This window comes from Populus trichocarpa, chromosome 11, assembly GCF_000002775.5.
Source record: "Populus trichocarpa isolate Nisqually-1 chromosome 11, P.trichocarpa_v4.1, whole genome shotgun sequence".
NCBI lineage: Eukaryota > Viridiplantae > Streptophyta > Magnoliopsida > Malpighiales > Salicaceae > Populus > Populus trichocarpa.
In genome coordinates, this window is record NC_037295.2 from 11,464,689 (window position 1) to 11,484,650 (window position 19,962).

Sequence of the window (19,962 nt, forward strand, 5' to 3'; positions counted from 1 at the left end):
ATGGTAGCCATACCCAATACACTTTGGTCTGGCTATTATATATAAATTAAAAAAGCTACGTTGAACCCATGTTTACTTGGTTGCTAGACCCAAACAGCTTGAGTATGGTAACCCTATGCAAATATACTGTGGACCAAGACACAATCCATTATAGACTTGCACAGAGGATTTTCCAAGCTCTAAAGCTTTGGGATGAGGCTAATGTTGTGTTTTCATAGAAAATTAAATTAAAATTTTGCCATTTGGTTGAAAAAATTGAAGCCCTGGTTATGGAGGTATTTTAGTACTTTTCATAGACTTATTGGTCATTAAACGTTTAAGCGGGGTATGATAGTCTTTTCACGTTTATTTGCATAGTAAAAATAGTATTCTACCCTCAAGGTTAACAAAATTAAGGCCTGCTGCCTAGGGTTTTTTTTAATCTTTCACAAACTGTTAAATAGTTAAAATACATTTTTAGCCTTGGAAAAGACAAAAAATAAGCTTTGCACATGTAATTATTTTTGTTCTTTCACACTGTTTTTGTGTAATTTTCTATAATCATAGGGGGCATTTTAGTATTTTGATATTGTTTTATTATTCTTAGAGTAAAAAAGCTGCACCAGACCCGTGTTTACTTTGGTTTGACAAATATGCCAGACCTAACTTACTTGGGTGCTAGACCTAAGACGCCTGGGTCTGGTAAATAGTTGAATGAAGGTTTAAAAATTAACTCATTTGGTTAGATTTAATAATATTATTAAAATATTCTTCATACTCTTAATATTTTATTTATATTTTAAAAAAAAACTAATAATTTCCTACTACGGATTGAGCTTCATAGTTTATTTTGGTTTGCTTACTATGAGATTATCTCAGTCTCATAACCCGAGTCGTGGATTTTGCAAGTTAACTCTGGTTTTTTTGTTGGTCAATTTTTGTAATTAATTTTTTTTTCAATTCCTTCTTTCAACAACATATGAGTTGATTGAGAATTAAGCTTAATTAAATGTTTTTTTTTAATTCCATCCGTCAACTTATGGGAATTAAGCTTCACAATTTGTTTTAATTTACTTTTTATGAGGTTATCTTAGTCTTATAACCCGAGTCAAGAATTTAACAGGTTAACATGAGTTGACTCTGGTTTTTTTTTATCTTTTTTTTAATTGATTTTTTTTCAATTCCATCTTTTAACATTGGATTGATTGAGAGTTAAGCTTCATAAATTATTTTAATTTACTTTCTATTGGGTTATCTCAGTCTTATAATCCAAGTTTAGCATGTTAACTTTTTGTTTTTTTTAATTGATGTTTTCAATTTTATTCTTCAACATTGGGTTGATTGAGAATTAGACTTCAATATGTTTATTTTATTTATTTTCTATGAAGTTATCATTGTTTTATGACTCGAGTAGTGAATTTTACATGTTAACCTTATTTACCCTGAATCGATCTAATATATTATCATTTTAATATATATATATATCATCTTAATTTTTTTGTCAAACTATATTTCATTTATTATCCAAATTATCTTTAAACTTGTGAAGTTAATCGAGTCACATCAAATCAATTAATTTTTTTTTACTTCTTCAAAACATGGTATAAATTAATTTTAAATTTATTAACATTATAAAAAAATTAATTTTAAATAATTTAGTTATACATATACTATAAGAAAATGATGTTTCCATATAGAAATTGTATAATTATAAATTTTGCCCATACTTTTACTATAAAGGTGACAAAATTATAATTTGGATTTTTCAAAAAACAAGTTTTGTTTTTATATTTTTTTTCTCTTTATACTTAACATTTTCATTATTTTATACTTGGGCTATTTATCACAAATTGTTTTGTTATCTTCATTTTTTAGAAATTTTTTCTTCTTCTTTTCTTTACACTTATTTACCGATAGGACATGCTTCTCAGTCTAATGCAGACAGGTTTCGGATTGGATGGGAAAGGAGGCGCCCTGAAAAGAGAGACATAGCAAGTCCATCAGGAGATCAAAACCTTGGATTTTTATCAGGAGGAAGAAAACATGAAAAGATACCAAGACTGAAGTTTATGACAATGTTGTCTTCCACTATGAAACCATCCCAAGGGACCAAAGAATTATCCCTGATGTTCTATATCTATCGCATCGTATGTAAATGGGCTGGGAAATCAAGTGGAGATGGGAGTGCATTTGTTTTGCTTTGACAGCGAGGAAATAATGCTGAAAGGAGACATATATTTTGTAGGTGGTAAGGTGATGCTTCTACGACGATAGACAAAGGATACATTTGATTTGATGTTCTTTGGATTAACAAGGAAATATATCCTGGAAGAAGAGATTGATGTCTCCCTTGAAAACATCAAATTCCAGCATCCGGTCAACCGTCTCCTGCATTCAATACAACAGCAAAACTCCGTAAAACATACTTGCATACCTCCAAGATTTCACTGTTATTCTACAAGTTTTGTTCTTCAAGACCTTGTTTAGTTGATCCTGGGCTGATAAATTCTCATTGCACAATCGCTCAACATAATTGCTGCTCCCGACGGTATCCAATATGAATGCTGCTCTCTTAATAACTTCCTCAGGGACGCCTGCATGAACAATGTCATCAGTAAATTGGAGTGATGCAGCCCTTTCATGAATGAATTTAATGCAATGATAGCTCTTGTTTACGCGGGTAACTTTCGACAGAAGTCTGTCGTCCGGAGAACTACATTCTGTCACACTGTCAGCGCAACATTTATCACAATCTATTAAAGATTCATGTAACAGACACCAACTGGTTTAGGGGTTACTTGACTTGAGTCAATCCTATAGGGAGCAGCTATACCTATCAAATGTTAGTCATGCTTGCAAACACAAACAAGCTATATCGTCCTGCTGTTACCGAAAATCTCTGTATCATATCCATATTTATTTCTCCATTAGCAGCTTCCCCAAGAGAATTAAAAAAAAGAAAGAAAAAGGAAAACAACCGCAGGAACATATAGCTGTTATTTGGACATAATTTTGACCAAGTTTCTTAAACAAATCATGAAGTCAGGATGTACCGGCTAGCAGAGCACAATGGAGTCCTGCAAACCATAGATCAGCATGAGTTTACTGCAAGTTTCCAGCATGTATACCAAATGCACACAAAAGTATACACTCACCATAGCTAAGAAGTGCATGTCCAGGAACTAACCTGTAAAAACAGTCTTCTAAACATTAGTAGAATCACTTTCAACATCCGTCAAGAAATAAGAGCCATCACTGGGCAAAGAAGTCCAATATGAGAAGTTCACTGTTGATATGTTATGGCTCAAGAATGTACATCTGAGGTCACAAACATACTAACTGCCCTCTTGCCTACAAACATGACAACTTGGATGCTACAATCAGCAATGCAGAAGTGCGGAGTAGGGAGAAAGAGATCCATGCTGAGCAGTGCCCAAAATCCCATCAAATTGTTAAACCATTGATGCAGTGAAAATATTCCCTAACATCAGTAATCCCAACATCGGAAAAGAAAACAATTGAGTCATCAACCTATGGCAATCTTCTCCTTTTCACTGAGTGATAAAATGTTATTTTCTGTTTTTAAGTACAAAGATGTGACTAATTCTAGCTAATTCCCCAACACTCAGTCCTCCTTCTTGAACCTACAACCTTCACTTTTTAAAGTGGGGTGTGCGTTACCATCCAGGGGAGCCCTGGGGTGGCAAGGGGTAAAATATGTTGGCTTGCTGTAACATGATGCAAAAAGGTCACAGAAATATACCGATAGAGAAACACAATGTCCTTGATGTCCGTAGAGTTGTTGTCAGGTCTCAGCAAACTCATGGTGAAAAATTTCACCTTCTCAGACTGGAATTAATTAAAAGTTAAAATAAAAACCCACTTCTAAATGGTAAAGCGAGAAGTGTTTCTAACTTAGGTAAGCAACTAAAAAATAATGCATACCTCTGGTAAGCAACCGTCATTAAATAACTCAGTCAAATGAGTGGACATCAGAACCTGTAAGAACAAAAAACTTTGAGAAATTTTAGTAGTAAGGAGCTCAGCTTACCTATACTGTCCCATGTTCCCAATATTAGGTGTTCCTCAGAATTGTTTAAATGCCAGTGGCAGATGTAGGGCCAGAGGTGGTACATTGAAGTAAGTAGAGAAAACTAGCCACATGCAAAGAATATCTATAATAGAAATGGTGAGAATGACAGCAAAGAAGCCTAGTAAATAGTACCAGATTGGACATGGATGGTGGGGACACTAGACACACCGCAAATTACACAGGTATATGGACAGAGACGATGTAGGATGGCCCAGCCTGTCACTCTTTAATTGGGAGACTGAGTCCATTTAGGCCTATCTCAATGTTTATTTTATTTATTTGAAATTATTTATGTTAAACAATTTGATTTGATGGCTGAGCCCAATAGAGAGATGTTTTAGGGTTTTACTATTTATATGTTTCTCTATCATTTTGTAAGACAATTTTGATAATTAATTAAAAATATTGCAGATTTTGCATATCTCCAATCCCTATTCTTCTGTTTCTTTGCTTTCAATTCTTAGCTTCTTTCTCTAAAAACTTATTTCTTTTATGCTTTAAGTCTTTGCTCAGCATCAAATTTGGTATCAGAGCTAGGGTTTTAACTGTTCTTACAATTAAACGATCTACATGCTTATGCTTATTCATAACCCTAACCCTAGATCCGGTTTGATCTAAAAAAAAAAGCATCCTACTGTTCTGATTACAAAAAAAAAACATTGTTCAGTGTTCATCATCAAAACTCAATGGGGCCGAGTTTCTCCAACCCTCGAAGAGTTGGTGGAGACGACATAGGATGGCGCAACCTGTCACTCTTTGGTTGGGAGACTGAGCCCATTAAGGCCTATCTCATTGTTTATTTTATTTATTTGGAATTATTTATGTTAAACAATTTGATTTGATGGGCTGAGCCCAATAGTGAGATATTTTAGGGTTTTACTATGTATATATTTCTTTATCATTTTGTGAGACAATTTTGATGATTAATTAAAAATATTGCAGATTTTGCATATCTCCAATCTCTATTCTTCTCTTCCTTCGCTTTCAATTCTTAGCTTCTTTCTCTTAAGTCTTTTTGTTCATTGTTCCGCATCAATGGGAATAAAGAACGCTGAGAACAAATGGGTGGATGTAGTGGTGCAGGAAAAGTCTAGGGGAAGATTTGAGTTTGATGTTTATAGGACTAGTAAGGGTTTCAAATTTAGTATTTTTAAGGTGGAATTGAAAGCAGATCTGAAAGAAAATTTGAAGAATAACAGAACATGGACTGCTGCTACCCTCACACTAGCGGATTGAAAGAATCACTCCTTAAAAATAAGAACCTAAGATGAACCTAGGGCTTAAGGAATCACTCCTGAGTGAAAGCATCACGCTCTCAAAGAAAAAGGCTTCACTTTGTTCATAGTAGATCTGTCATAATCCAATTAAAAGACAGCAAGCAGATATATATTTAGCCTTGAGTCAGTACTAATCCTAATTGGTCTTGGATTCCTATGTAAGAAAATGTAATGATTCCTATAAGAAACATAAACAAGTCCACTTTATAAGGACTAAGAAAACAATAAAACAGGAAAATAAAAGTTTGATCATACTACTGAAATTTCCAGCAATCTGTAAAATCACAGAATGGCCCTTGACCTTTCTAACTAGGAGCAGCCTCAGCTGGAACTGAAATTGGTTTGAAAAACTTAAACCAACTCTCATAACCAATCATATAAGCCTTTATCCCACCAAATTAAAGCTTGAGTTGAAATCTCTTTCTGTTCCTTAAACATGCACCCAAAGTCAAATTTAAATCCCTACGCTGCATGATGTAGTCAGCCAAATCAAATGCTAAGAAACTAGCCCAGGTGTTTTTCTTTTGTGTGCTTTGATGCTTCGACATATGATGATATGCACCCATAACAGAAGGTGCTAATGCTATTAAGGAATTGACTAGGAAGAAGTAATAATAGAGGAAAATGTTGCTTAGCATGATCATACATACAAAGATCCTCATTGAATTTCACTATGCTTAAGAGAACTATTATGCTAGTATGATATATAAAATCTCACAGGAGATGAAGACGAATATCAAACCTTTGGAGGGTCATCACATGCAACAAAGTAATTTACAGTTCCACCAAGGAGACCAATGCCATCTGTATTCAAGATCGTAGTATACTTGTGAATTAAAGAACAAGGACAAATGATCAGGCATCACAAAAACCCAGTCTTTGTAAGAGAAACTAACCTTCAGTTAAAGTACCTTTACCAAATTCATCCAACAGACACAAAGATCGTGAAGTTGTTTGCCTGAAAATTTGTCAACATGAATCCTTATGGTTGCAAAGGTGGATTCTAAAGATGTCTTATAAGCTTCCAGCTACTAAGCATTCAGATATTTTAAAAAAACTTAGCACTCCAACATTCTCTATAACACCATGTTGAATTGGCAGACAAAAGAATGAACGTTATGACAAGACATCAACAAAGTCTAGGTGCTAAAGATTGTGAGACAGTTAACATGAACAATGGCCTTTAGTTCTGAAATGTGAAACCATCGTAATTGACCTGATGCTAGTTTACCTTAGCATCAGTCCTACTTGATGCAGATCTATCATAAATGTTGATTGTTCTGCAGTCATAAGCTTGCTTCCAGTTGCACAGAATATCCTGTTACAAGAGAGTAGTCTTTTGCATGATGATTGAATACAAACATCAACTGTTATTCTAAGAAAGATGCTGGAATCATGAAGGTCAGACACCTATCAGTCAATCCCACAGTGGCAGCATCTGCTGGTACAAAACTTCCGATGTGAGAAAGGAAAACAATTAAAGCAACCTGGAAAACAACGCCCATAAAGCAAAATTTGTAATAATGCGATACGAAACATAAACTCATCAATTGCAACTTGCATGAAAATAGACTATCACAAGAATGGACAGCAAGATGACCCTCAAGACTAATTGCAACAGAAGCATCAACACCATGGACTTGACAGACATCCATAGAAATATGGAGATGGTGGAAACAAATTGTCATGATACACATGTTGCTGCTAGCTGAAGTGATCCACTGAACTTGCACTTTATAGTTCTATAACATGTTTGATGATGACCAAAACATTGTACCCTAAATAGTCATTTCTTAGGTCTGTTGACTTTAAATGTAAACTGACACACATAGGAAGATGCTGCAAAATGTATCCATTTGTCTGACAACTGCTGAAGCAACCAACTAATAGATTTTATTTGAAAGATGAATCAAGCCCCAAATTTGAAGGAATCACAAAAAGCATAAGACACAACACCCATATTTGCAGGTGCATCACACAGACATGCGCAAGTGCACCACACAGATATGCGCGTGTGCACTCATACATGCACACAGAGAGTCCTCCCGATAATCATTACTGACCTGCTTTATATATATACTCTTCCCGGAATAATTTGGACCTGTGATGATAATGATCCTTTCTGAAGCAACACAAACTTAAAATTTCAGCACAAAAACTAGTATACCTTAGTTTCTTACTGAAATGGAATAGACTTTGTTGACATCAATGTCATGATTAGTGTAAATTTACCATCATGAAGAATCTTTGTATCATTAGGAATAAATGTGTCTACTGTCATTTCCTGCAAAACATGTCTGCAAAAGGGTGTAGACTACTCATTAACACCCTCAATCAGTAGATCCAACTTTTTAAGGTTTTTATCCAATGAAAAGCAGTTCATATGATCCAATCAATTTTCACCTTCCATTTTGAATGTCAAGCAAGTTTTCTTCAGTCAAAATAGGCCTCACGTAATTGTTTTGATGAGCAACTATGGCCAGTGACAAAATGCTAAATGTAAACATCATATAACATGGTCAGTTATGCATACAAAAAGAAATTTACATATATGATGAGAGAGAGAGGGGGAGAGCTGGTAGCTAGATGATTCTTACCAATCAAGTTCAGCCGCAAAATTTATAGCCTTAAGCAGATGGTCAGAAAAGAGAAGCACATGAGAAACCAAGTCCCTAGTGATTGCCCTTTCCATATCTTTCCATATTAACAAATGAACAGCTTTTAAAAAATTGGAATAAAATAAATAAACAATGATGTGCGTTGACATTAAAAGTATTTGCCACCATTCTATATAATTTCAATATAAGACACATTTACACATTTTCTTCGCACCAAAAAGCATGTGCAACCAGTCTTCTTCTCTTAGCCTTGAAGACTATCTAATTATGTACCAGATAACGGAGTTTAGCACTCACTAAGTTGGATTGATGGACCATAGACTCATCTTATAGTATCTTTCACAACAGGCATTACATTGTTTGTATTTTCTCACAAACATTTATAGAGAATAACTAGTCACTAACATATATTTAGCAAGGTAGAGTAAGATTTAGAATGCATACCAAGTATCTTGTGGTAAATGTCTCCCAGAAGTTCATCCAATTCTCTTGTCTTTGGAGTACGATAGAAATATCTTTTAGTCTCTCCATCAACATCGAAAAACTATATTGATAATATATTTTCATCAGCATATGTCGAATACATTTTTTGAATGAATACTATTAATCAAAAATAGAAAACAAGCGTCAACTTGCCATAAATTCAAAATCTTGAGGCTTCAACAGTGAGGTTTCTTCAAGTTTCTCTTCAAAAATACACAGCAAGTACCCTATATAAAGGAAAGCACATATGTAAAAGGATAACAAGCTTAAAATAAATAAGATCAGCTTCGCATTGCATAACTCATATTGAACATCTGTTTGGAAACAACATCTATCCTCCATTTCTATGAGAAATGAGCTAAACCAATACGCACAAATTCCTGTAACATGCTTAAAAACAAAACTCACAAAATTCCTTCCAAGCTAAGATATCCATCTTCCACTACTATGGAAAATAAAATCCACAATGTATCAAGCATATTAGATGCCATATGTATGAAGGCCATGTTCTGTTTGGATCACAGCTGGCATTGTTGTGTTTTCAGCAAAAACTTAAGGCTTGGTTTCACTACGTGGTTGAAATCAATTTGATGCTTATGATGGTTGAAACACGGGTTCAACCACATAGCCAAACGTACACTTAAATCCAACTGAGATGGTAAAGCTGTTTACGGGAAAAAAAAAAGGTTTGGTAGTGTGCCATTGAAAATGCTCGTCATTTAAAAGAAAAAAAAAATATAGGGTAAGATATTAAATCATGAATGATATATTTTTCCTTTATCAAAATAAAGTAACACCTTCAAGAGCATCATCAAGTTAGTGCTTCCCAGTATTCTACCCAATCTAGCTTTCTTTCATCAAAATACACTCTAAAAATTAGCAATCACTTCTCATAACCAGAAGCAATTTGGTCTTGTGGTGGCAAAAAAGACTTTTCATCATGGTGCCAGACCCCTTGTGTTTCATTCAATGTCTAGCTCAAAATGTAGCAACTTTCATGCAATGGAAGTGTTCTTCCTCTAGTTCCTAGTGGAATGTAAAGAAGATAAAATGTGGTATCACGATTGGAAACTCAGATTTTGATCATCTGTAAATGACATGTATATTTACTCTGGGTAGTTCAAATTAGTGTTTCAACACAAACACACTGCATAGCGAAATCTTGACCGTTTACTTTTGGGAGATTCATTTACTCATTATATAACAGAGGCAGTATAAAAAGCCATCATTCAAGTATATCCAAGGCATTAGACAAAGTAATATCACATAGTGAAGGCAATTATAATCAGGGATGAAATCTAAAAGAAACTTTGAATTAGTCATACAAAGTTTTTCAATAGCAGTATAATACAGAGCTTCCGACCAACCTATTTGATGTATGTAAACAATACAAGGAACGAGCTTCTCTTTACCCAAATGGGGTAGTTGTGCAAGCTCCAATAAAGTAACCTACAAAGGAGTTAGTCAAATGGATCTCAATGTACATACAATTTCAATTCCTTACTCCAATTTGATCCATGTACAAATGAAACAACTTACCTTGTGCAGAAAATCTGGAAGTTCTTCATAGATTTGCCTAAGCTCATCCAACTGCATGTGAAAGAAAGGCTGAATTATCAGAAACACAGTTTGAGCACAAATGAGAAAAGTCGAATCCTAGCATTAAGGTTTGGGCAAAACAGAAAGAAATCCTATCATCTCGATGGTGGATTCAGTAGTGGGGAGAAGTGGTCATCTTAATATATTTACTGAAGAAATAGAAACAGGAGAACATAGAGTAAATGATTAAAAATCCATTTCTTAAAAAATCATGGCCAGAAATCACAACTAATCTGCAACCTCATCACAGAAACCTTCTTTCACTATTGTCCCGTAACCCTTCTCTTTACTTCTATTAACATCAATAACACCAATCACCTGTAAAAGAAATCACACGTTTGAGCATGACCCACAAAATGATGGGAAGTGAATTCAGCTCAGACATCAAGAAAGATGAGATGCAGTATGTCCCAGTAAAAATGTTAGGTAATGTCAACACATAATTCCAGCTGATACAACATATTGTAATAAATCACAGCAATTGTAACATCTCAGTAATGCGACAAAATGAAACGTGGATAATAAATTGCAGAATAAAAAATCAACGCCTTTCTTCTTGAGTATCGATTTTTGTTGAAGATTTCTGTGCAGATCCCTGAACTTATAATCTTTAGACAGCTATTTGCACCTTTCTTTTTGGTACGGTTCCCAGGGCTGTTCTTATTTTTTGGACTCCTGTGCTCACTTTAACTCATTGAAGCCTTGTACCCCACATGCCATGGCTTTTTCTTTAATCATGCTACCAAATGTACAGTATCTGTCCCTTTTATTCCAATTAGCCTCGCCAATAAGTCATATAAATATCATTCAAACAAAGCTCTGAATAATAGATATGGAAGTATTGAAAAAATTCTTATTTTAGGCTACAATTACACTTGATTAAATAAATGAAATGCCATGCATGCTGGAAGAATATAAGGGATAGTCTTAACTATATAGCTGAACACAGAATTATTGAACAGTACATGTTCTCACACCATCTATTTTCCAGAGAGATTTGGAACTCCATGTCATTCAGGAAAAGAAAAGAAAAAAAAAAAAGGAAGAAGGAACTTCCAATAAGAAGTGACCTTTTACAGTGTTTACAATTAAGAAAATATCCAGGAAGATGGACTAACCAATTCATAGACATAAGCCAGCTCTGTTGTGATGCATGAACAAGCCTGGAAAATAAACAAACATGCATAGGGCACATGAATAAACCTTGAGAACAGATAACAATATAAGGCTTCACAGAAAAGGCAGGCAACAAATGTTCTGATACCTGTTCAACAATGTTCAGATTTAAGTACTTAGCATGCTCTTGAAGATTTTCAGAAATTCCTACTTCAAATATCTTTCCCAAATGCAAGAGCGCACAAACACTCTACAAGAGTATCACTGGATCAGGAGAAATAAAATATAATCTGAACTTTATGAATCTACTCACTAGAAGAAACTAAAGATAATCTCTTCAGGAAATTGCATGAAGATCTTATAACACACACATACACACGTAGAAGGCATAATGCATGAATAGGTTTGTGTGCCAATAAAAATATTTTTCTTTTGTCCGTATTCCATTCATACAAAGCAAAAGTCAGCCATTATTTCCATTTCTTTTTTTAGAAATAAAGAAAATAAATCTTTTCAGAAAAAATGAAGTACATTTTTTCTTCTTCGTCTATAGCTGACATTACAGCAGTTCTTTTCAAGGAGCTTACACAAAATCTTAAGGTTGGAAAGGAATATTTGATTGAAGCCTTCTTTGGATGGCATAAAATTGAGCTACTGACAGAAAATCTTTCAGTATACACTGCTAAGCAATATTTCCTGCTTAGGCCCTACTTCCATTAAGAAGCTGTCAATGAGAAACCATAGAAAACCAAAAAAAGTGGCCAGGTCCTATATTACAATGAAGAAGCCTATTTAACTGTTTCAAACTTTGAGACATGTGGCAATTGGTAGCAGAGAGAAGGGAGGAAACAATGAAATACAAATCAACTGCATGAAAACAAATGAGAATGGTTATCTGTAGTGGTGGCTATCCTGTAATTATGAAACTAGTGAAGCATCTCAGCACCAGCTAGCAGGCGAGGGAGCTAAGAAATATTTGTCAACAGGATTGAGAACTTAAGCACTGCCTGCTGAGGTGAGATTACCTTCAGAAAGGCTGTCCAGTCACCAACAGTAGACAGGGAGCTTGGTGAGTCGAACTTCTTCAAGAACAAAAGGAAAGATTACAAATTTCAGAAGATAAAAAGAAAAATAATGAAAGGAATTGGCAATTCACTAATGTTTGTAATAATGCCAATAAATTAAGAGCGCAAAGAGTGAGTTATGGGTTTTTCAGATTAGACAGAAACAAAGAACATAAGCAAGTCTCTGTGAGAAGTTTGCAAGTCCACAAAATTATTTTGTATATAATCACTGTTTTAAATAAAAGATCTGTGCTGAAATTGTTACTAAAAACCAATTGGAAATCTTCATTTTGTATGGAAAAAGGCTTTGAAAACCTACATAAGGATAGCATGACAAATAACAGGAAGAAAAAAAAAAACAGTACTCTGAGTATACGCTTAATGTCCTTGACAGACTTCAATGTTTCTCGCAAAGAAACCATCAGTTCTTCGGAACAAAGAAAGAATGAAATCTTAATCTGTCAAGGAATATGTCATCGTTACAGTAACCAAAAAATATGAAGTTTGATCATTTTGAAAGCTGATCCTAAAAGTAATGGAATGAAAACTATTCAATGTGATCATAACATTTTCACAATATATCTTCAGCTAGATCAAGCAACCAAACCCATGCCAAAATGGTGCCAGCTTATGTAATTGTTTTCCATCTTTTGCCATATTACTGGACCAAGCTCTAATTCATGTAAACAGGAAGTAATTTCATTAACTTAAACAGTGGAAGGATACAGCATTGAGTCGACCATTCAAATTTTCCACATCCAGCAAAGGCCTCAGGAACCAGTTTCTAAAGCAAGGTAAAACATTTATTCAAGGCCTTGGATTAGAGAAAATGTTGGAAAAGCTAACATCACAAAGTCTCAAAATTAATTTACCTCAGAAGATGTTTACCAATGGGCGTCACACACTGATGAGGGATTACGTTAGTCTAATATGCTACAGGTACTACTAATGGAAAATTATATTTCTACAAAGATACTACCAAAAAGAAAACTATATCTCTACAAACCTTATTCATCATGCCAAACACAGAGAACCTGCATGTCAAAAAATCAGGATACAACTTTTCTGAATAAGAAAACTGACAAGATAATACAAAATTTACCCTTCTTTTGCCCTGCCAATGCCCATATGGCTTGGATGTTTGTCGATTTGAAAAATCTGCAATGCTTCATGAGCTGCTGCATCAAGTTTAAGAAATTTGTTTCTAATTTGATACGTGAAGGATAAATTCTTTTCCAAGTTTCTTTTCTGCCATTTGTTAACTTGTTTTCAAAAAGTAAAAACAAAAATTAGTGGGATAAACGAAAAGAAATAGTTCAGAAATAATACATAAATAAAAAGATACAGTGAAATTTCCACGATAGAATCGATAGTAATTGATGCATTTCCATATTCCTTTTGCTCAAGGGTATCTACAATCCTTTCACTTTCTAATATGGCAAGAAGACCTCCACTTGCTCGAACTTGAACATCACTTCCTATGTCCATCATGGAACTCAGCTGACAATATGAAACAGAGAGGAAGCTTAAAGTAGAGAAAGGTCAAGCTTTGGGGGCATCACCAACACTGGAAGAATAGAAAGACATAGTTAAAGACACATTAAAGATTCTGTATAATAATTCTTATTATTTCAGACTGTACCAGGATTATATTTATATAAAGTATAAAAGAGAAAAATATTATCTTGTAAGTGTTCCCTGGACCTGAAAAAGGACACTCACAATTGCAAACAGAATGAAGTACCAAAATACCCCAATTACATAATTCAAAAGAAAGCTCTCTGTAGCACTATGAGGGTCATGGAATATAGTGATATGCAAGAGCTGGCAGATCCCAACATTAGCCATCCATTTCAGGAGGGAAAACAGATATTATTTAATGTGTTCTCCAAATGGCATTAAGAAAGAATAGAATCAAGATATAGAGCATCAGTGCAAGGATGACTAAAAACAACTTTTCTCATCCGCTAAATCAGAAAACACCATCCATACTAACTGTAGAGTTCTAAACTAAACTCAAGTCATTTCTTCTATCTCATTTTTTTTACATAGAAAGAAGAGGGTCCTATTTAAACAGAATATACGTGTCAATAAGGACGATATGACATCCTCTGTGAAGATCAAAGGATGATAAATGAAATTCAAGTACTACTGCATGCTACTCTCATTGAATCTCATGAATCGATTATGATCTGAAAAGCACTTAAATTCTATATAATCTACTAGATAAGAGCATGATTTCAAACTATTATATCGCAATGCTCAACATTTCATGGAAAAAGTGCTGGAATCACCAAGTTTCTGGTGGAAAAAATGTATTATTATGGGCAGAAGGTGCACATATAATAACAAGTTTAATATGATTCAAGAGGAACAAAAGAAACTTAAATTGTAGAAGAATATTTATTAAACAACATGCCTTACAAAAGAAAAGAAACAAAAAGTAATGAAGTTTGTATTTGTCTATTTACATATGAAACCCTCTCCTTGATATTTAGCCCATCATCCATTCCTGTCACTCGAAGGTAAATCAATCTACAAAACCAAACAAAAACATCGAGTTTTAGTTGTATGCTCTCAGGACCAATCAAATGACGCATTCATTGTAGAGTTGATTGTACTGAAGCCACACTTTTATATTTAAGCACAAGGTATTTGTTCTCCTGTTATAGGGGTGTTCAAAATAACCGATTAACCGAGAAAACCAAGAAAACCGGAGAAAAATTAACCGAAAAAACCGAACCGAAATGAAAAACCGATTAAACCGATTGTCAAAACCATAAATTTTAACAGGTCCGGTTCGGTTTCGGTTTTGAACCAAAAACCGGCACAAACCGAACCGGACCTATAAAAGCCAAAAGTTACAAAAATCTTCGAGGTATAAATATTAAATTGTAACCTAACCCTAACAGTTAACATAACTTTACTGCCTCTCATTTGTGTCGCCGCCTTGCCCAGAGAAAAAACCAATCTTCCTCTCAAATAATTCTCAATCTTCCTTTCCCAGTTTCCCAATCTTCCTTTCTGGTGGGTTGTTAAATGAGCTTTCAATGAGAAGATCATATTTTTCAACGTCACATACACATCCAAAGCCAAAGAAAATTGATGTACAGTGATCTTTGCCCATCTTTGTCACTTTGTCCATCTTTGTCACCTGTATCTTTTTCTTATTCTTATCTTTCCTCCCTTTTCATTCTTAGTTGTACCTCAGACTCCGCTACTTTGAGTTCTTGGTCAAGACTCTTTCTTTCACTCCTGCAACTGGAGGCTGTCCTTTCTAAAGCTGCGAAAAGCGCCCCCCTCAGAACAAAGCCCCACCCTTCTTTACCCCCTTTAATGAAAGACCCTCGCCCCGTTTCCTATTCATTTGTGGGTCGGGACCTGAGGGCTTTTTTCTTCTCAATTTCAAGAATCTCCCAACCGATCTTTCTTGTGGCAAGTATTCGTGATAATGGCTGAGATCGATGAGATTAATGGCAATGGAAACCATGAAGGAGTTGTTTTGGCTGAGATCGTGAAAATTTTAAAGTCTGATTTAATGTAAACCAATTTAAAAAAAAAATCCAAAAAATAACCCATATATGATGGGATTAGGTTTCCCGGTTTTTTACCAAAAAAACCGGATGTAACCGAACCGGACCGGCTCAGTTTGAACCGGTTTTCGGTCCGGTTCGGTTAATATTTCACAAAATTCATGTAATTCGGTTCGGTTGGTTTTTTGAGTCTAAACCGAACCGAACCGAACCGTGAACACCCCTATCCTGTTATCATTTCTGTTATAGTTACATTTGAAATGCTAATAGAATGTATGCTAAGTGATACATTCTAAAGTGTTTGGAATTTCATATGTGCTCTTCAAGTGCTTCATTTTTAAGGGAACTCAGTGATGACACAACAAGAATGACCTACCATTAGAATGACTTGGATGAAAATATGAAGAAAGTCAATGACTAGTCTCTGCATTCTGTGAGACATTAAATTCTTGACTCATTATTACAATGAATCATGATAAGATTTCCAAGTATCACCATAAAAAATCATTATCAAAGAGTGATCTTATGGTTTAGTTAGTAGGGTTTGACCATGACCCTCCACTTTTCGGCACACTAATATGAAAATTCAAACCTAGTAGAGTTGCACAAATATGTCAGGATCCATTCTAATACCTGTGCCAGGCTTGCTCATAGCTGAATATTGAACTTTTTACGAGTTTCACCATAGGAGCCTCAGTTGTGCCATCTGTATCACTTTGAAACTTAAACACATTCCACATGTATATTAGCTCATAAATCAAACAGGTAAACAGCAGAGTACCACTTCGTTGTAAAGCAGATAAGAAGGACTCTTCACATTTAGTGCTTGTGTAAATATTCAAAGGCTTCGCCTGATATTTTACTGAACCAGTGTTTCAGCAAAAGAAAAGGATATTAATGATATAATGGTATAATTGAATCCAGATATAAGAAAAGCAAAGAGTATAATAAATACAAGGAATGGAAATATGAAAAAACTATAATTTAAATGACAAGCAATGAATCCATATTCCAGAACCAATCATTTTCAAACATCAAGAAAAACCATTTTAGAATTCAAATCTGATGAAGAATAATAGAAATGAACGCCATTCCAACAAAGAGACAAGGCATACCCAGATCAATTAGGGGGAAGTCTGAACTTCCATCTTCCCAAACTTCAAGCACATGCAGTTGGCGAATACTGGAATCATAGTAAGAAATCCCAACCCTGTGCAGGAATTTGGTGAAAATGCCATTTTTTATATAAATTGTATAAAATTTTCCGAACACAAATAAAAATTGCAGACTAAACACTTTTCATTGAAGAGTTGAATAACTAGCCCTTATCAGTACGTTAATTTATCAACAAGATCACTTTGGCTTTTCACCGTTTTAAAACTCCAATGCTATAAAGAATTCAAAATTGCCACACCCACACAGTTTCTTATATTACAGGATCTCTGTTTTCTATTTTTAACAAGATCAATCAGTCATGAACACTTCCAAACTTCAGTGCATTCAGAGGACACATAGAGTATCTTGATTGTTATCTATGTAGTGAAATAAAAACACTAAAAAGACTCGAAACGAATCCTTTAGGCAATTAAAACGTTAAAAACCCTGAATAGCTTTACTATTTTGCTGCATATAAAAAAAAGAAAATGCTTTAAGTTCAAAAAATGAAAACCTAGCATCAAGCAGTTCCTGACAAACTACTATACAAGTAAATCACAACCGTAAATTAAAACTCATTTATTATTATTATTTTTTTAAAAAAAGGCTAATCTTCATGCACATTTCTTACCGATGGCCATGTAGGATGCATGCCATATAGACCTGCATTTAGATGTAGATTTAGATTGAAATAAATAGCTGACATCTGAATGAAACGGTTATACATACATTGCAAAAATGCAAAAGGAAAATGATGCAGCATTTCCAGCAATTACGACTACAAAAAATAAATCACAACTCCGTACTAATTACGACTATGAGTCTTGAAATCACATGATTATTGCAATTATTAGCAAAGCCTATTTCTAACGGCAAGTCCGAATTAAGAGGCATAAATTGTTGACTCCTTTCTTTCTTCTCTCTCTGTTTTTTTGATGGTTAACAGAGAGAATTGAGTATTTAAATGATTCCACTGATAAGGAAATTCTCTTCTTGATAAAAAAAATATAATAATCGGTTTCCTTCGTTTTCTCGGCGACCAAACAGAAATGCGAGAGAGGAAATAAAACAGAATGAAACGGAGGAAATAGACCTGAGGTTGGGCTTCCGTTTCGTCTATTTCCTCCATTCTTCGAGCTCCAACTATTGTCTGCGTCTCCGGTTTTCGTTTTTATTATTCTGTGCGCGTCCTGGTTTTGTTCTGCTTCGAAGACCGTGTTATGAGGAAGTCGAAGGAACCGCCATCCTTTGAGTGGGAAAGGCTTATTAATAAAAAATACGAAAATTACACATGTTATCGTGTAATGTGGTTTGGACTAAATTGGTGAATTTTAAAAAATTACATTTTACAAGTTATACTTTGACGGTTGGAAACTAAACCTCTCCCGTCCAAAAATATCTCCCCATTGCTTTTCATTTAATATTTAAAATATATTTGGACCAATAAATAATAAAAACGGCATTGTGTTAGTATTGGGGCTATTTAAAAAAAATTAATTTAATTTAATTTAAAAATAAAAACTCACAAAATTAATTTAATTTAAAAATAAATTTTTTTAAAAAAAGTAAGATTCAACAAAGATCGAAAAAAAAAAATCTAAGTTGACCTTACTTTTAAAACAAAAAAAAAACCTCATAAAAAATAATAATAATAAAATTATAAAATGCTGATGAATAATGAAGCTGGAAAACAAAAGGTTTATAAAAAAAGAGAAAAAAATCAGGTAAGCCTAAGTGAATTAGATAAACCGGGTTAATTTTTTAAACCCACAACCTATTAAATTGTAGATCTGGGCTAACTATAAAACTCAACATCTTCTCAATTAAATGTCAGATGATGAAATCAATAAATTTAAATTTAATTAAAAGATAAAATTCCTAAAGACTTCCTAACGTCAATTTCTAAAGGTTGTATTCTGTTCTCACTATCAATTTTGGCCGTGGATACTAGGGTAGCCAGAGTGTTGGCGAACCGATTTTTATCTCTCCATATATGAGTGAATTTATCTCGCCAAATTCTTTCTATTAGCTTGAACATATATTCTTGATATAACTTTAGCTTCTCATCTTTTGTTTGTCCTTCTCTTTTTACTTGGCAAATTATTAGCATAGAGTGTCTATAGACACCAAGTTTCTTTATTTTCAATTCTAATGCAACTTCTAACCCGATGATTTAAGCTTCATACTCTGTAGTATTGTTGGTACATTCAAACTGTAGTTTTATTGAGACAGGATATTGTTTTTTATCAAGAGAAATTATCATTGCTCCTGCCCTGTTAACTTACACATTTACTACTATGTCGAAATACATTGTCCACCAATCTAGCTCTTTCACCCTTTTATAATCAACACATCTTAATCTGGGAAATCAAAGATCAGAGGTTCATAGTTTTTGATCACATTGTCTGCCAAATGGTCGGCAATGACACTCCTCTTCACGGCTTTCCTTGTTGTGTACACTATGTCATATTCAACCAACAGTACTTGCCACCTTACTATTCTACTTAATAAGTAAGGTTTTTCAAAGATGTATATGAGAGGATCTAACTTTGAAATTAACCATGTGGTGTAATACAACATGTACTACCAAAGTCGTTTAGTAGCCTATACAAGTGTGTAACAAAGCTTCTCTACTAAGGTATACCTGGATTTGCATTCTGTAAATTCTTTACTCAGATAGTATACTACCCTTTCCTTCATACCAAACTCATCATGTTGCACAAGTACACATCCCATTGCTTTCTCAATTGTTGTTAGGTACAAAATCAATGGTTTGCTAGGTACCGGGGGAACCAATAAAGGTAGATTTTGTAGATATCTTTTGATTTTATCAAAGGCCTTTTGGCATTCTTCATTCCATACTTTGGGATTCTTCTTTTAAAGGAGCCAGAAGATCGGTTCATAAGTCAATGTTATTTGGAAGATAAATTGGGCAATGTAATTTAAACAACCCAAGAATCCTCCGATTTCTTTTTCAGTTTTAGGAGTCGACATATCCTGAATTGCCTTTACTTTGTCAAGGTCTATTTCAATACCTTGATTGCT

General features: G+C 34.3%; 1 protein-coding gene across 10 annotated transcripts; it reads right to left on the reverse strand.

Annotated features, from left to right (window-relative positions):
* Nucleotides 1-1,756: 1,756 nt before the first annotated feature.
* On the reverse strand, nt 1,757-18,184 carry LOC7483629 (DNA mismatch repair protein MSH5). Of its 10 annotated transcripts, none has more exons than XM_024611583.2 (34): nt 18,011-18,184; nt 17,549-17,580; nt 16,878-16,972; nt 16,547-16,624; nt 16,396-16,468; nt 14,701-14,764; nt 13,575-13,729; nt 13,332-13,433; nt 13,236-13,263; nt 13,102-13,133; nt 12,956-13,013; nt 12,595-12,681; nt 12,191-12,247; nt 11,314-11,415; nt 11,168-11,212; nt 10,290-10,367; nt 9,990-10,040; nt 9,818-9,899; nt 8,604-8,677; nt 8,412-8,511; nt 7,947-8,043; nt 7,753-7,842; nt 7,582-7,646; nt 7,413-7,471; nt 6,760-6,836; nt 6,581-6,667; nt 6,246-6,307; nt 6,092-6,153; nt 3,925-3,978; nt 3,743-3,828; nt 3,135-3,166; nt 3,033-3,056; nt 2,414-2,573; nt 1,757-1,953 (listed from the first exon to the last, which is right to left on the reverse strand). In XM_024611583.2, the coding sequence occupies exons 1-34, from the start codon at nt 18,044-18,046 to the stop codon at nt 1,887-1,889; spliced, it is 2,451 nt and encodes an 816-aa protein (XP_024467351.2). In that variant the 5' UTR covers nt 18,047-18,184; the 3' UTR covers nt 1,757-1,886. The 10 variants fall into 10 exon arrangements, 7 of the variants coding, with proteins under 7 accessions (XP_024467351.2, XP_024467350.2, XP_024467354.2 ...); XM_024611582.2 differs by having other exon boundaries at nt 16,544-16,624; nt 18,011-18,182; XM_024611584.2 differs by lacking the exon at nt 1,757-1,953 and adding an exon at nt 1,986-2,367 and having other exon boundaries at nt 2,458-2,573; nt 16,544-16,624; nt 18,011-18,179.
* Between the last annotated feature and the right edge of the window lie 1,778 nt (nt 18,185-19,962).

Coding starts and splice junctions, on each gene's coding strand:
- LOC7483629 (XM_024611582.2), bottom strand. CDS start 18,046: ATGGAGGAAATAGACGAAACGGAAGCCCAACCTCAG. Junction 13,730..14,700: donor TCAAGGAGAGGGTTTCATAT/GTAAATAGACAA, acceptor TCATATTGTCAG/CTGAGTTCCATGATGGACAT. Junction 13,264..13,331: donor ATTGGCAGGGCAAAAGAAGG/GTAAATTTTGTA, acceptor TTTGACATGCAG/GTTCTCTGTGTTTGGCATGA.